The 17753-nt window shown below is 41.5% G+C and overlaps 1 protein-coding gene across 1 annotated transcript; it reads right to left on the minus strand.

Annotated features, from left to right (window-relative positions):
* Positions 1–619: 619 nt before the first annotated feature.
* On the minus strand, positions 620–14563 carry LOC116394211 (E3 ubiquitin-protein ligase TRIM21-like). Its single transcript, XM_031867129.1, has 11 exons — positions 14425–14563; positions 9563–10079; positions 7190–7376; positions 6737–6832; positions 6034–6123; positions 5735–5878; positions 4586–4733; positions 4228–4272; positions 4062–4088; positions 3785–3960; positions 620–1292 (listed from the first exon to the last, which is right to left on the minus strand). Exons 2-11 carry the CDS (start codon positions 10066–10068, stop codon positions 924–926), a joined length of 1788 nt encoding a protein of 595 aa, XP_031722989.1. The 5' UTR covers positions 10069–10079; positions 14425–14563; the 3' UTR covers positions 620–923.
* Positions 14564–17753: the final 3190 nt, after the last annotated feature.

Here is a 17753-nt window from a genome sequence, read left to right on the forward strand (position 1 = left end):
CTAGTGTGTCATAAGATTTGGAGCCTCACAGCGCATGCTTTCACTCAGCCTGAAAGCATTTTCCTGTTGCCCTGGGTTTCAGCAGAGAGTCTCTACTCCAGTGTGTCTGAATTCTTTCTCCGGACTAAATAGGGCCAAACCTGAAGAATCTGAAGGTTGGAACAGAAATATTGCCTATCTGCAGACTTCAGCTAATACAAATGAAAACTCATCTTTGATGCAACATTCACAGGAAATGATGTGCTCAAAATTCATCCTTAATTGTAAAGTATACTGTGCTATACTCTTATTGTATTAAATATCATATTAAATATCAATAAAAAATGTCACTTAGTCAGGGGTTAGTTTAATCAATGAAAGAAAAGGGGTCCCTGAAAGTAGAAATGAAATTTTCACCCTTTTAGATCACGTTCCCCATCATATTGTGCACCTATTTAAAAATATATGCAAAAAAATCAATTTCTTCATATTTTTAAATCAAAATTTGAATCAGCTTTTCTTCCAAAAACAAAATATGTCGTGTGATTATGTAAGCTGGTACCAACCAATTTCAACCAATAACATCATGACATCCATCAATCAATCTGCAACTTTAGTGACGAAGGAGGTGTGTGTGGAGCCACAGTCCTCTGTAGCTCCTTATCATGCTACATGCTAAGCCTGCCCACTTTGTAGCAGTCCAATCACATGTGAAAGATTCTATTTCAATGCCTCTTGTAACTGTACATAGCTCAAATATTCTGTTTCACTGGGACTTTACAGAAAAAAGGTTGGGAACCACTGCTCTATTGCAATGAAGGAATGAATGCAGATGTGATCACATCTGTTCCAGAGGTATGCTTGTGCATCTTAGTCTTCTTCCAACATACACAGACGCATGTGGAGGCTCATTAGTGAAGATGTCCTTAACTTGTTGGCTCATTTCATTCTGTCTTTGCAACAGGACAAATGATCAGTGGAGCCTCGTTCCGTCCTGATTTATTGGTACAGGGGCTGAAGAACGCATGGATGGTGTCAGAAAAATGATCTGTGAATGTATAAATGAGCAATCTGGCCTCCACGTTGTAGAAGGACACCAGTCCTTTATCATAATCCACATAGATTCCAATCCGGGAGGGTCTGAGGCTGACTGTCAGGTTGGTTGAGGATTCTGTTCGGAAGGCGTACTCAGTACGATCCCGCAGGCTGAGGAACCAGTAGCCATGGGCGGGGCTTACCTTGACTTTGCCCTTCCGATTGACGGACCGACTTGCCACTCCCAGGTCCCAGTCAGTCTTTGCTCCCACCTCCACCTAGAAGAGGACAGTGAGGTACAGCTTACTGGTGGAGTGCAGACTTTCCACCAGTGTGAGTTCAATGTTAAATTGCAATGAAACTAGTGCAGTGCCCGTTCAAAACATGCATGGTCAGAACTGAATGTTTGGCCTGTGGTGTTACTGCTGACAGCTTTCTGGAGCACTTCTCATACAAACAACTTCACACTCAACACTGTGCTTCCGTGTGTCCTCGGCAATACACCTGCCATGACCTAGTTGTGTTAAAGTCGAGGCTACTCAGAACCACCGGTGAAATAAACTCAATGTCCAAATAGTCCCTTGCTTTGACATAACCACCGTGGTTATAAAGTAGAGCATGAATTTAATGAGTGGAGGTATTTGGCTGGCGGTAAATGTTAGTACGGCAAACATTTACACTACTTTAGTTGGAGTGGCTCTGTTAGTGTAGGCTATCTGCTTGTGCTTGTTGATTTCAGGGAGTTCAGCAAGTACATCAAGCATCCAACAGCAAAAGTGAACTGCAGTCAATGAGCTGCTGTCTAATTGCTGTAGATCCTGCAGAGCCCTGAAGCTCCGCCCCCACTGCCACACAGAGCGCTGAGTGCTTGTTTATTCAAAGTGTTGTCATATTAAACGTGTCATGTGTCAAAATTGCACTAGATTTGCCAAAGCACTACACGGGGTCCCCAAGAATACACCCATCAAGTATGAAGTGGATCAGATGAGCGGTTGTGGATATGCGAAGGACAGACACACAGACACACAGACAGACACACAGACAGACAGACACACAGACAGACAGACACATAGACAGACAGATACGCACACAGACACACAGACAGACACACAGACAGACAGACAGAGATTCCTTGCTTTTATAATTACTTTAAATCTGGACATCAGATGGAAGGATGGCATTTCCTCAGTCTCAGTCCGACAGTAGATGAGAACACGTTCACATTGTGAACCTGGCCTTCCCTTCTGATTTACCAACCCAATAGATGAGGATGAGCATGTGCTCGAAAATTTCCCAAAGGTTTTGGTATGATTTTTTAAGCCTCGATGGGGAAGAACTCAGAGAACCCTAGCTGTGTCATCGTAACACTTGCAGAGGAACTCACCAGCATGGTTAGTTATCTAGGTGGGACTACAGGCACTGAGGGCTTCTGTTTACACTCAAGTTGTGTTGTCGTCCAGCTTGGTGCACTAAGCTTAGACTCCAACTACAGAAGACAGTTAGCAAACACTCTCTCCATCAGCTCAGCTGCTTCATCTAACTGTCTCTTTTCTCACTAAGCAGAAAAATTCTGTTTATTGTTTATTGTTTATTTCAATTATAACATTTGAATTCAATATAAATGCTGAAAGTTCACTCATTTCTGTTTTCCTAGTTATCAGCTCAAAATACATCATTATTTGTACATTTTAACAGTTGTTCTATACTCTTATTTTCATGCATTGAATATAATATTAAATATCCATAACATATGTCACTTAGTAAGAGGTCGTCAGTTTTCTAAATGATAGAAAATGGGTTCCTTAAAGTTGAGATGGAATTTTCACCCTTTAAAATCACATTCTCCGTTATATTGTGCACCTATTTAACAATATATGCAAAATAAATTACAAAAAATCAATTTCTTCGTATTTTTAAATCAAAATTTGAATCAGCTTTTCTTCCTGTAAAACAAAATATGACGTGTGCTTATGTAAGCTGGTACCAACCAATTTCAACCAATAACAAAGGAGTGTGTGGAGCCACAGTCCTCTGTAGCTCCTTATCATGCTACATGCTAAGCCCGCCCACTTTTAGCAGTCCAATCAAATGTGAAGGAGCACTGTACATGCTCAATTATTCAGTTTCACTCCATAAAAAGTAAATGCTGAAAGTTAACTCATTCCTGGTTTTCATAAAAACACTGATGGTGTCATATTCTGCTTACTGAGGCATAAAGCTTCTGTGATAGTTAGTGCAATGTGAAATGTTTACAGCCTACAGTTTAGCCATCTTGCTGTTGACCACTAATTTTCGTCACGTTGTCGTCATCTGCTGGACTGGACCAGTGCAGATGACCGACTAACATTGTGGTAATGGATAGGTGTGTCCTACCAGGCTGGATGTAAACAGGAATAAGTTGTATAAAGCAGGAGTTCAAAGTACCGCCTCCGATTGATAATACATTTAATACTTAAGGTCTTAAGTAAAAACTAATTAATTTACGCATTCCATACATGTGTTAATAATTCATTAAAGGAATAGTTCACAAAAAACTATATAAATTGGATCAAGTACTCTCCAAACACAACTATTTTCACTAAGCATTTTTGGATTAATGTGTGCATGTGCCCGTATGCACACAACAAATGCTTTTTTTAGCAATATGTATATATGTAAAATAGCTTGCTGACTCAAAATTAAGCTTTGTGGTTGGTGAGGTGCCGCACATGGGTCCTTTGTGGACGACCGCCATGGACACGTACACAGCTTCACATTGTGTCCCACCTACCTCCCAGTAATGCCGTCCTGAGTTGAAGCCCTGGCGGGCGAGCACACACACCACCCGGTCAAAGCGCTCCGGGTTGTCGGGCACCGACTGATTGCGATCTCCACAGTGCACCTGCCTCCCATCTGCTGAGATGATGAGACGTTGGTGGGCTGTGTTGGCGTCTAAAGTGATATCGTCTGACAGATTGAGAGAGATGGTTGATGATTAAACTACCAATGAAAATAACACTCCATGAGTGAAAATGACATAAAAGCAGAAATGATTTTTTAACCCTGACCTGCATATTCTTGTACCCTCCTAATCTCTGCAAAGAAAAGAGAATATATTCATAAATCATTGTATTATTTATTTTGACACTTTCTCATTGATTTGTTGAATTTAAAAGCATCAGAAAAAGGTTGAACTAAATAACATGTTGTGCTGTTAGCTCATCAGAATCTTACTTGGGTTGGGCCTGGGTACGGACTGGTCCAACAAGGATTGCTGGCCTGTAGATTAGGGAAAAGAACATTTATTTTGCACTACTGTTTGGATCTTGTCCAGTTCAGCCTTAAATTAATATGATCTAAGCTCCGAATCCGAATGAGACATATTAAAACAAAAATATATAGGATATTTGTTGTCTTTTACCACAGTGGGAAACATGAAGGTACTGCTACGGTACAGTTGGTCCATTTGGTTCTAAGCTCCGCAGTAAAAAATGAAGGAGAATCCACCCATGGTCTTGGTCTTTTTTAATCAAATGTTTCCCTTAAATTCAACATCTTTACTTGACTACTCTTGGTCTGAATGAAGACTTACAGGCTTTGGGCAGTTTCTGCATCTCTTCTCCAAAGCGCTCCATCATTTGATTGACAGTCCTGAGAATCACCCCTGAGGTCAGCTGAGACCCTACAGAGACACTGGACCAGTCCTTAGCTTGTGGAGGGGTGGACAGGGCAGGGAACCTCTGCAGGTAGAAGAAATGTCAACAACACATGTGGCTTCCACAGGCTTATAGAAATACATCCGCATCGGTTAACATTATCTCAAAATCCCTCTATCAGCTGGTGGATCATTCACTGGGTCCTCCATGTTAACAGTGTAACACATACTATTGGGAGCCAGTAGACAGGCATTTGTTGAGACCTGATAACAGAGAGTAAGAGTGAACCATGGATATTTTGTCTTGGCAAACTTAAAGTGGTCTAATAAAAACCCTAGCAGAGGATACAGGGTTCCGAGAGACCCTATTACAGAAAGATAACACACCTCAGTGTGGAAGGTCTATAAAACTGAAAACAATACGAACAAATAATAGAAACAGAAATATTTTAGCAGCCCAGTTGCCAGGAAATGTTATGTTTCTGCAAACCACGGATAAGCTGAACGTCAACGTTTTTGCATTGGGTCAGAGCAAGTAATGTAGTTTATCAAGTGACCGTTATTGAAAGTTACGTGGCATGAAAATGAAATGTGATAATGATGGGTATACCAAGAGGGGAAGTCCCCTCAGTGCAAATGGGAGGGATGCGTCAAAAAAACACAGGACTTTCACCCAGGGGACTCCTGTTTGTGTCCCGTGTGAGACCAAAAGTCAATGTTGACTTTACAATTCTTACATAATGTTGTTGAGGCTCTTACACTTGAGACATAATGCTACGTAAAAATATTCCAGTGGTGTTTATGCTAGTTACGGTGTTATGGTTGTTGGTACCATATTGTAGCAGTCTGACCACCTCCAAGAGCTTATTAACAGGATGGGAGTTTCAACAGAAGGTCCCGGGTTCTTGGAAAAGTTCCTTCAGTGGAAAAGGTACCTCAGATTCTTCACACTCCCATAACCACTGCTGCCAAGACATTTCTGGATTTAATGACTACATCTAAAATGAACTAGTGGATTAATTATTGAATGCATAACTAGTTGACACCTGCTTATTTATTAATGCATTTTTTGTGTTATCTTGGTACCCTGAGAAACAGTACGTAGTCTTCAGACAGAGCCAGCTGGCTCAGTGATGTACTCCTCTTCTTTAGCTCAGCGATCTCCTCCTCCAGCTCCCTCAGCAGGCCCTGAGCTCTGTGCTCAACCGCACGCCGAGTCATCTCTACCACCTGGGGGTAACAGATGCCATGGAGCTTAGCAGCTTATACCGCATAATGCTCCTCCTCCGTTAATAAGCAGAGGACTTGCCTACTTTTATTTCAGTGAAAACAGAAAAGACGTTGAGTTTTTGTCCAGAGATTCTCTCTATATCGGTGTTATTTACCTCCAAGACTTCAGCTTGGCAGCGCTTCAAACTGGAAATCAGCTTGGAAAACATGCAAACAGTTCCATCCGTCTCTCTCTCAGCAGCAGCCTATAAACGATGAAGAGCAATAGATGTGAGTTGTTTAAAGACACTCATTGGGAGTTTGTCAAATCAGCTACTTCTTTAAGCCCATGAGCAAACTGTGGGGAGGATATTGACTGGAAACCGCTGATAAAGAGTGCTTGGGGGGGGGGGGGGGGGGGGGGGGGGGTGAGTGAACTGTTATTAGGATCCCGAATTGTATAGCTCCACCTCTGCCAGTTTGCTCAATATTAATTACAGCACATGTCGCATACTGGTAAAGATCTGTAGGTCCCAATCTGACACTTTATTTCAATCATTTAACATCTCTCTTTGAGAAAATGAGAAATATCTGTAGATAAATATCCTAAATAGATGCAAGTTGGTAAAAAGTGATAGTTTGTTCGGTTTAAACTTTCAAAAGGTTTTAACAGAAACATAAAGTAGGCCCACATTGCTATATTTAATGCATTATGGTAGTCTGATCAGGCAGCACCTGTACACCTCTCACACTCCATGATAAATCTGGACTTAAACTTGATCTGTTTCTTTAAATACATCTGCTCTGAATGAGTGAGCTCCTCTCCAGTTGTCAGGACGGACAGTCTGGTGCCAATTCTGCTATTTCTTAAAAACTCACCTGTATTTCTCGTAAGGAGTTGTGTATCTCCTCCACTTTGCTCTCTCTCACACAGATGAGATTCTTCAGCTCCAGCTCTACAATACCTACCTGGGACTGGAGAAGAGAGCAAGCACACCTTTACTCAGGAGTATAGCATTACTGTCTATGACTAATCACCAGTCTTGTCCCAGGCCGGTCACATGTTCTATGCCAGATGCACCGTACCCTAACACAAGTGAGTGGGATGCACAAACTTCTAGAAATTAGACTTACAATGGCTGTAAACTGTTTTTGGATTGTATTAGATGTTGCCAAAGTCACAAAGGTTTTAATCTTTAATACAACCTCAATAAAACAATCTTTTAGAACAATCTTGAAAATAACGGTCAATCACTCTTCCCATAATGCAATTACTGTAAAAACATCATTTTTGTCCCCAGTTAGACAACGCTCCCTAACTGAAACCAATACCTTCTTGTTGTGCCACTCTCTCTTGGCAGGGATGACGTTGTGTCCTCGGTGGTCTCCTGTCTCCACACAGTTGCAGCAGACGCAGGTGTTATCAGTACGACAGAAGAACTCGAGACCTCTCGGGTGGATGGGACACAGAGGCACATTGGGGGAGGAGTCACCGGGACCGCTCAGAGTGTACCTACGTCTTAACATTCAGCCAAAGACGTGGAAATTGAATCAGTACCTAATTGGATAATTTTACTGTTTAAGCATAACTTCACCTCCATGTCTGAGATGAAGTCCAACCATAATTTCATAATTTAAAAAAATGCAAAAATGTTCTGCTCATTTTCTGTAACCAGTGTAATGTTAGCATGAAAACGTGGTGTAATTAGCAAGCTAACATTAGATAGCTAACTATCCATTCGCTAAATGAGAAAGATATAACATCTTGTCGCATCGTAGTGAAGCACATCGCTATCGGGCACATCACATCACATCTCAGTGCAACTCATTTCCCACACACCCTTTTAATCATGGCGGTGTATTTAAGCTGCCAGTGTACTGTTCTAGGAGTGACCCCCCCACAGTCGACGATTTTACGATTCAATTAAGGAACCTGATTCAACTGCCAATCTCACAGTCAAATAGTCACAATGATGGGAGAATGTGATCATAAAACAGAGTATCATTCATAATTAACAACATGGCTATTTCAAAATCAAAGAATAACAGCCGTTTGTAGCTTGGATCTCTCTCTCCGATTGACTGTCCATTCGCCGGCCTGCCGTCTCTCTTCTGTCTGTGGACAACACTCGACCCAAAGTTCTATTTACAACAATGAAAAGCAATGAAAGGATGAAACAGTGCCTTTAATGAAACAGAGTTGTCCATTATTCTTAAACAACAGCTAAGGGATGGTAAGGTATATCTCGGTAAAATCTTGTTCAATAATACTGTTGTTTTTATTTTCTTCTATAGATACCTAAAGCTTTAGGGGGATTAATGATATAGGCAAGACTTGACAAATCGGGTTGGACTAATTCTTAATACCCCTACTGTGCTGGGTCTATGTACCTGTGTAAGTTGAGAAATGGGACAACTATGCCATCTGCTGTTGTAAATTTGTACCTGAGTAGCAATAGGAAAGAATTATGGAGGATGAAAGCGATGGAAGATTTGCTACTTGGTAGTCTCTCTGAAAAATACACATAACAATGGCACTAGATTGATATGGTTGGATATCATTTATCTTAGATTAAATAATAGGTTCAAGAAACCATTTGTTTCATGTGTGTTATTGCCAGCATAGCAAGCTAATATTAACATGATGCCGTCTTTCCAGACAGAACATGTGCTGTTTGTCCACAAGGGATGACCATGTGCTCTTTTAGACTTTGTCATAGATGCAGATGTGAAATAAACCTGCTGTTATCACAAGCCTGACAATCTCTGGGAGATTCGTTTAGATAGGAGACCTCTCACAGAGGTCACGCCTGCTGCCACACTGCTCCCCTGAAAGGGGGATTAAATTAAATCAAATTCATTTTCGGATTTATCAATAATGCAAATAATTGTCAGTTGCAGCCCTATTATACTATTATGGGAAAATGTCATCCACACCCGTCGCCTTGCCGCTGAAGATTACCTCAGAGACCTCTGCCAGGGATAGTGAGCCTTCAAACTCTGTTGTTTACTCCTTGACCTTCTACTTCTACACATTTTATGATCCTAGGACCTCTAGCACCACCTGACTCCAGGAATTTCGGGAGCAGGACTACTCCTCAACCCTACCACTTCCTGCATATCCATAAATACCCGCCTAACCCGCTCCTCCTGGTCCGCTCTTGTATTCGGTATCCCTCCCTCCCTCTCTGTTTTCTCTCCTCCTCTCTCTTTCTCTCTCCTCCTCTCCTCTACGTAGGGTCCTGAGGGGGTTCGGCGTGCCCGGGTGCTACGGCGGATTCCCTATCGAAGCTCCCCACAACTCATTCGGCTAACCGGATGAGCTACACGAAGTTCAAGCCTCGCATCTCAATCACGTTTACCTTCAATAAATCTGTTACACGCTTCTATTTCATGGTGTGGTCCTTGCGTGTGAATGACAATAAATTATCTTTGAATCCTTGAATACTGCCTTAAAGGTCCCCTAGCAAGTCTTGCTCCCAGATTACACTTTTCTTTGTCTCAGCATGTTTCCTGTTAATTTAGCACACCCAACAACATACCATCAATATGTCAGGTTTTTTAAAACAAAGCGAGGTTAATTTGTGGCACTATTATACGACAATTACTCACCAACCATTACTATTGTAGTAATAGCCTTTTCTGTGGAGCGTTAAAGACAAGTCAAACCCATTTCAATGTAGTCTAAGGAATGTAGTTTGTCACCTGTGGGGAGGTGAGTAGGGTGGAGGCGGGTCGAGGGGCTCACTGTTGGGGCTTTGGGGTTGAGGGTCATTGGGGTAGGAGGGAGGAAACCCAGGAGTCGGCAGCTGCTGAAAAAGAGTCATCATTTCAGTAAAGATGGTCTCTGGCATCTCTCCTGGCCTCTGGGGTGGAGACAGGGCCAGGTGGTGATGATGTGAATTTGGATCCTCCACTCCTCCTTCTCTTCCATCCATTGGCTCTCCAGCATTGGCCATCTCCTTGAACTGTTCAGTGATTTCCTTCAGAGTTCGGTTGATATGGAGCTCTGGCCGCTTGCGGAAGGACTCCTTGCAGAGGGGACACTGGTAGAATTTGGCGCCTCCTCCTCCATCCCAGTAGTAGGAGATGCAGGCCTGGCAGAAGCTGTGGCCGCATGGTGTTGAGACTGGGTTGTTGAACACCTCAAGACAGATCGAGCAGGTGAACTGGTCTTCAGAAAGAAAGGCCGCAGGCAGCGCCATAGTCATCCAATGTGAAGCTGTATGAGTGATAGAAAGAAATACGAAAGAAATATGAAAGAAACGAAAGAAATATGAAAGAAATACGAAAGAAATACGTAATTCAGGATATTTAAAACCCTAATGACAGACATACAATCTTCATCTGCTCATTGTTGTGATCATGAAACCTGATGCATTAAAGGAAAATGTTCTTTACTTGCAGGCATTGTAAAAAACAACTCAATCAGGTTCCTATGGTAATGTGAAATACAGTGGAATCAGATGTACTCACATGAAGAGGCCTGGCTTTCTGTCTAGACTCACAATCTGCTTATTTACATTTAAGGCAACAGCTGATTACACAATCGATCACTGACAGTACCACCACTACAGAATATTTCAGGAAAAAACACATTAATTTCAGTGCAGAAAATATATTTTTTCTTAATTGCTTACTTTCTCTACATCCTGATGCATTATCATTCAGTGATGCATCATCAGAGGAACTTTGCAGAGTTTTTCAATCCAGCGTCAAACCAGTATAAACTGCTGTGTAGTGTCCCTGCATCTAAATGAGCCCTCAATGTGGACTTACAGGCTTATATTTCATCTTTCTCACTTGGACCTTTTAGCAAACACACGCTCCGTTTAGTCTGACAGCCCAGCTCGAGGACGATTCATCAAATTAAGGAAAGTCAGTTCACTCAAATGACTTTCCTCTCTCAGCTCCAGTGGAATCTGACATGCTAATTAGTTATTATCCATGATACTCTCTATGCAAAGGGTAGGAGTAAATACATATCATATCATTAAATCCACTATGAATCAACAGTGGAAAAACATTAGTTGTTTGTTTACTTTCTATTTGAGCAAATACAGCTCAGGAAAGTTTAGAATATCATCCAGCCTTGGAGCTGCTAAATGTTCTTCTTTCTTACCGTCAGAATATTACAAGCCATCAATGCATGGTTACTCAACACACTGTGGGCTAAACAGTGATCTATTATCAGACAGTGAGGTGGTTTAGTTACAATGCTGTGATTGGAATTTGATGATGAATTTAACTTAATGCTAATCCTTAACTTGAACCCTTGGCCTCACCCAAAACAAATTTTACTTGTAACCTGACCCATAAACAGCTTCAATTGTTGGAGTGAGTGTAATAACACATGAAGCAGCACTGTTAGAAGCATTGTACTCCTCTCTGGTAGAACGTCAGTCTATCTGAACGAGTGTGTGCCTCCTGCACTTAAACACACCCATGCTCACATACACATTCAAACAATACTATTGAGTAGTTTCGCAAGATCAGGAAATTCAGGTTTGGTTGGACCAGTTAGACTCTGCCTGCTGACCATGAGGTCATCATGGCAACAAACAGCTGCAAGTCATTCACACTTCCTCTTCTCTTTGTTTGAAATATTAGGTACCAGACTGCTTCCTTAGAAGATAAATCTGGTGATATTCTATATTTTTCTTACAGACAACAACAGACCAAAACCAACACTGTACTGTGTGTAGATTAAAGCCGGATAAATCTCTTCTTCCTGTGAGCCATATTAAAAACACATCAGTGAACCTCACTGTTACATTGGCTGACATGTTCTTTCTTTACCATGAACACACACACTAATGCACTATTTTGTCCTGTTTGAATACCATTTGTTTAAAACTACAGTGACCAGTTGTTCTAGGAAAATACTGGACCTTTAAAATAATTTAAACTACAAACTAGTGAGCCATTTTTAAAGATTTACATCTTTAGTATGAACAATTCGACTTATGTCTGAGTGCCATGACAATAAGACAAATACAGAACAATGTCAGCCTTATTCTTTATTATTGGCTGGATAAACGCACAACAGATAACATGCCACTATGTCTCTTTTTTCCAAGACTGAAGCATCACAGTCATACTTTTTTCAAGGACACCATCAGTTACTAAATTGTAACTACTTTGGAGGGGAGAACTGCAGAGGAAACTCTGCTGAGAGCAAAAGTCAGTTGTCCAGGAACAATTTGTCCATTAAGTTATAAATGTTTTTCAGATATTTTGCTAACATTTTGAAATAAAAGCAAAATGTTACTTCACCACAGGCAAAGAGCGAGTACTTGATTCTGATTGGCAGGAGGGTTTATATCTTCCTCAGACAGCCACATGGCTCTAACGTAGCGTCGTTATCAGTGTTCTATACTAAACCTCGAGCTGGTTTCAGGTGTTAATATGATTCAACTTTCTCCAGTTGTTGGAAGAAGAAAGTAATGAGAAACTTACGTCCTACATCCTGATTTTACATATCATTGAGATAATTTTGCTCGACATACTAAATCACTATGAGTACCCCTTTAATTGTTAATTTTAGTGGTTATTTAGTATTCTTTCATAATCGGTCACTATTATACTATTTTACACAACCATTTTACTACTGAACTTTGCAATGATTTGGAAGATTTAATGACTTATGGAACACCTGTTATTTGCCATGTTGGTGTCAGCTGCAGTGTCTGCATAACCAGCTGTTTATTTAGTAGATAAATGCTGAGTCATGGATACACTTGGTAAGAAGTTAGTTTAATTTTGTGTCTGTCTCTCTCAGTGTCTGTAGAAAGCACACACACACACACACACACACACACACACACACACACACACACACACACACACACACACACACACACACACACACACACACACACACCTTTGTACTGCTACCTGTTATTGTATCTGTCCCCTAACTTCTACCCTTACACTAATCTGCTCCCAAAATGAATCCTAATTTAACTCACAACTAAGCCTGTACGGATCTGAAGAAGGGATCCAACATTTAGCATTCTATTACTGAGGACTAGAATACACACACACACACACACACACACAAGCAGCTGTAGTACACATAGTGCCAGTATTTAGAGTTTAGAGTGAGACACATCTAGCTCATGGTAGAGCGGGTCCAATTGGAAGATTGGGAGTTCGATCCTCCAGTCTATGTCGATGTATCCTTGGGCATGACACTTAACCTGCAAACTGTATGAATGGATGTGAATGTGAACTAGTTTAGTCCTGATGGGCAGATGGCATCTCGCATGGTAGTCCATTTACCATTTTTTTGGGCGTCAGGTGCCTACATAGCCACCTAGCTACGTTCATGACAAATAGCGAGAGTCAAATGGCCACAAGTGTGAATGAGATCAGAGTGGCTGTATAAGTTGTACAACTCTCAAATCACATTTTCTACCACAGCTCCCATGTTGACTAAAAATGACGCATACATAACAAAATAATGAAAACAATCAAACCTACCACAAACAGGCTAACATGAACAGAGTTCAGTGAAAGGAAGTCTTATTATCAGGTTAGGTTCAACCTTGGTCCAGAACTCTGAAAGGCTCTGAATTTAAATGTGTTTGGATTCTATGGAAAAGTTGCACATTTAACATTTTTAAAGTAACAATCAAACATTTTAAGGAATACCTGCAAGCAGTTTTACAGGGTCCGATGAGGACGTATACATTTTCTCTCTGTCCGTCTGAATGCAGGGGGACCCTTCTAGCAGAGTTTTATCCAAACTGAACACCCCACACATCTACAGCTCAACTTTACACAGTGAATATAGCATTTCATTCAAAAGTGTGGTTACTTATACACCTTCACGGTGAATGATTTTCACAACTCCCTGTCCTTTGTGAACTTACTCAATTGGATCTGAATGGAAGTTGGTGATCAGAGATGTGAGGTGCTGCTCCAGGGCTTGTCATATCTAAGACACGTATTTAAACTTGCTTCTCTTTGATCTCATGTGTCAGGTACAATTTGAGGTTATACAACGCAGCTCTACATCGCCTGTCAACAGTAGCACTCGGTGCATTGTTGCATATTGAGATGTCAGTCATGGGTTGAGTTCTGCATGGTGAAACTGTAAAGCTACAGTGTGTTCAGCCTCCGTAGGAACAAGAAGTAGTTTCAGTCTCCACTTATCCACCTTATCACATTCTTTCACACACTCACAATCACATACTTCTAACAATAGAGCAATGATCTAACACAAAAAAATGGCTTTTAGCTGGACACATAACAAACACTGTGGTTAGCTTGAACATTTTAACATCTTTTAACATGTTGTCCATGTGTTAATGTTGGAGCTTTGAGTACCAGTACACAAATACTATATACCTACAAAGTAACTCCTGTTATCTCACATACAGGAGTTACTTTGAGACAACAGACAATGTTTTGGAGTTATGCAAATGTACCACAGATTCTGTTTAGTCCATTAGCTTGGACTTGATGATATCCAGACATTAAAAAAGAGAACTTCATAATATAAGAGACATGTGAGACATACAGGTTCCACAGTGCTTCTGACGTAGTTAGACAGGCCTTACCTTCTGTAAGGACTGAAGGGATTCAGGAGGAGATGTCAGTGGTAAACAGATGCAGCATATTTCCAAGACTTTCTCAGTCTTTCTCCTTCTCTACAGTCTTTTCTCCTTATATTGTGTCTGTGAGTGTCTGCTCACCAGTTGTCACATTCATTTCCTTTTGACTTCCTTCTTTCTGTCATTGTGCTGTTGACCCCTCCCCCCTCAAACTTTATCCAATCCAACCTGCTCGACAGGTGCAGCAGTTAAAGGTATGCCTTTTTAAATTCTCTCTCTGCCCATACCTCTGCAGCACACTGACTCCTCTCTGCTCTTTTACTTTCTAGACAAGGACAGAATGACATAACTGATGCATTACTTCAGTGGTGGGCCGTCAGGGCCAGCAAGGCCTTCTCTGCTGGCCGAGACAGAATCACAAAGTTATAGCTATTTTATCATTTTTCATAAATACACTACATGTATTTTAAATATTTTTTCCCATTAGCTTATTATCTCATTGCATAGCTACTGTCTTCCTTAGTTGCACTTCCAGTGCAGCTTGTTTTAAGTAGAGCTTTTATCCAATCAGATTCCGGCCCTATGCTGTCTCTAAGTAAAGAAATCTGCCCGAGGCCTTCAGAGTTACAAGTGAATCCCTTTGCAGTTTAAGTAAATGGGGACTTTTATTGTTGATTGTCATAGTCTTCAACCAATCAGATCTTTAGTTTGACACGTTGGGCGTATTCTTTGACGTGTCAGAGCCTGCTAGCTGGCCTGCAAGTATGTCAGCATTAACGTGCGGCTTGATTGGTCAGTGGGCTAGCGTGGCTGTTGTGAAGCGAGCTAGCAGAACTTTGTAGTAGTAAGAGTTAGCAAGTTTAAAGATATGCAAGAAGATTTTACGTGACATTACATTTTTAGCATTTTGGCATATTTGGCGGTGACAATCCCAATATCTACCGCTTCTGTCGAGCGGACATTTTCAGCCTTCAAACACATTAAAACATATTTAAGAATTACAACTGTCATCACTGGCGTCCATGAATCGAGAAGGACCTCTGGCTGAAACTGAACCGCACCGATGTAACGTTACTGTACAACCGTGTCATTAAACTCTTTGTAATCAAAGAAAGGAGCATGGACTTTGTCTTGAAGTGAACAGCAGCTTTGGTAAGTGAAGTGCTTTTGTTTTTTTACATTAGCAGTAGCGTTAACTGTGTTCATTTTTCTATGGTATTGTTTTTATGATATGGTTAATATTGTTCCTTCTGATGTGAATAATATTTTAATGGTGTTCTTGAGTGGGTGGCGGAATGCATGTTTTAGCGCCGCAGTGTTGCTGGAATGTGCAGAGGCCTGTTGAATCGTGTTATTTGGGTTTTACTGTATATTATTCTACCTGCTTTGTTGTCATATAAATATATGTGACTATTTCTTGTGAGTTTCCTCTTGTCATTGTGTTAATTACATTGATTTTGACTATATGCATTGTCCGTTAATGACAAAGCATCCCGTCATGCGCGTATTCATGTCTCTGCACTCTGCAGTTAGTGTATTTGTAGCCCTCTTACGTGTTGAGCTTCAGGTAACATTTTATTTCACTTGGCAAATGTTGCAGTGTCATGTGAATATGAGGTTTTTACACAAAACAAATAATAACCCGTAGCTGTGGCGTCATAATGAGGTCATTAGGAGGTGGTTCAACTGTAGTAGGACAGCACTGAAGGCCTTTTTTCATTACTTCATTACTTACATGTGAAACGGGCCAAATAAAGATTTTGAACATGGATGGCTAAACTCAGCCGAGGTTACTGCCGACGAAGAGTGGTAAGAGAAGGAGGACGCTCTGTTAGTCGGTCTGCTGTACTGCAGCGACTTATTTTAGATCTGCTGACTTTGCAGAAAAAACAAAGACATAGAACTAGAAGATGACACCATCTAGCCTCAACGACTACCGACCAGTTGCCCTCACATCACATGTGATGAAGGTGCTGGAGAGGCTGGTCTTGGCCCATCTCCGACCGCAGGTGAAATCCTCACTGGACCCTCTGCAGTTTGCATACCAGCGTCATGTGGGAGTGGACGACGCCATCATCTACCTGCTGCAATGAGCTCAGTCGCACCTGGATAGAACCGGTGGCTCTGTCAGAATCACTTTCTTTGACTTCTCCAGTGCATTCAACACTATCCAACCACTGCTGCTGAGTGAGAAGCTGCGGGTGGTGGGGGTAGACACATCCACCATCTCCTGGATCACTGACTACCTCACGGGCAGACCACAGTTTGTCCGACTGGGCCGTGTGCTGTCTGATACGGTGGTCAGTGGTACTAGACCTCCACAGTGAACAGTTCTGTCTCCCTTCCTGTTCACCTTGTTCACCACTGACTTCCAGTACAATTCGGGGTCATGCCATCTGCAGAAGTTCTCTGATGACTCTGCAGTGGTCAGGTGTATAAGGGATGGACGGGAGGAGTACAGGGCAGTAGTGGATGACTTTGTGGAGTGGGCCGGTAGAAATCACCTGCGTCTGAACGTGGCCAAGACCAGAGAGATGGTGGTCGACTTCAGGAGGAAGACGACGGCTCCACAACCGCTGAGAGTTCTGGGAGAGGATGTGGACATGCTGGAGGAGTACAAGTTCCTGGGTGTCTCCATCGACAGCAGACTGAACTGGAAGACCAACATCAATGCTGTGTACAAGAAGGGGATGAGTCGACTCTTTTTCTTGAGGAAACTTGGATCCTTCAAAAAAATGATCTTATTTTTTATTATTCCATTTCTTCAAATTCAATATCTGCTCTTATTTTATTGGACTGTATATATATTGTGCATTTCCATACGTAATATTGCACATTACTCTGTAAATTGCTGCTGCTACAAACTAATTTCCCCCTGAACGATCCATCTATCTAGGAGTGTGTTGTACCATTCAATAATAATATAGGTATAAATATTAAGACAATAAATGAAAATGTCATCACAATATTTATGGTATTGTAACGAGTTATTTAAAATAAATGGCAACAAAAAAACATGTCCGACAGTGAATGTAAGAGAGTTGTTGGCTCCACTGTGGAGGTGCTACACAACAGAATGTGTCACGTGAGTGAGGAGGACTGACTGACTCCCGCTTCTCTAATCCCCACAATGTGCCATACTCTTATTGAAAACATGTACTTGTAAACATCACAACATGGTTCCAAAACATCAGTGATTAAGGGGAGATATCAGAGGTCGATCACCCATTGGCCAGTCCAGCTCTTCTGCGGGAGTTGAAGTGATAATTTTCTCAAATGTTGGTGAGATCTGGAGGACAGCGCTGGGTTTTCTCTGGAAAAGGCAAATGAACTCC

Source organism: Anarrhichthys ocellatus, unplaced genomic scaffold (assembly GCF_004355925.1).
Source record: "Anarrhichthys ocellatus isolate YVR2014 unplaced genomic scaffold, GSC_Weel_1.0 scaffold38, whole genome shotgun sequence".
Classification (NCBI taxonomy): domain Eukaryota; kingdom Metazoa; phylum Chordata; class Actinopteri; order Perciformes; family Anarhichadidae; genus Anarrhichthys; species Anarrhichthys ocellatus.

Coding starts and splice junctions, on each gene's coding strand:
- LOC116394211 (XM_031867129.1), bottom strand. CDS start 10,068: ATGACTATGGCGCTGCCTGCGGCCTTTCTTTCTGAAGACCAGTTCACC. Junction 7,377..9,562: donor CCCTACTCACCTCCCCACAG/GTGACAAACTAC, acceptor CTGAATGTTAAG/ACGTAGGTACACTCTGAGCG. Junction 1,293..3,784: donor CAGGACGGCATTACTGGGAG/GTAGGTGGGACA, acceptor GTCCTCTTCTAG/GTGGAGGTGGGAGCAAAGAC.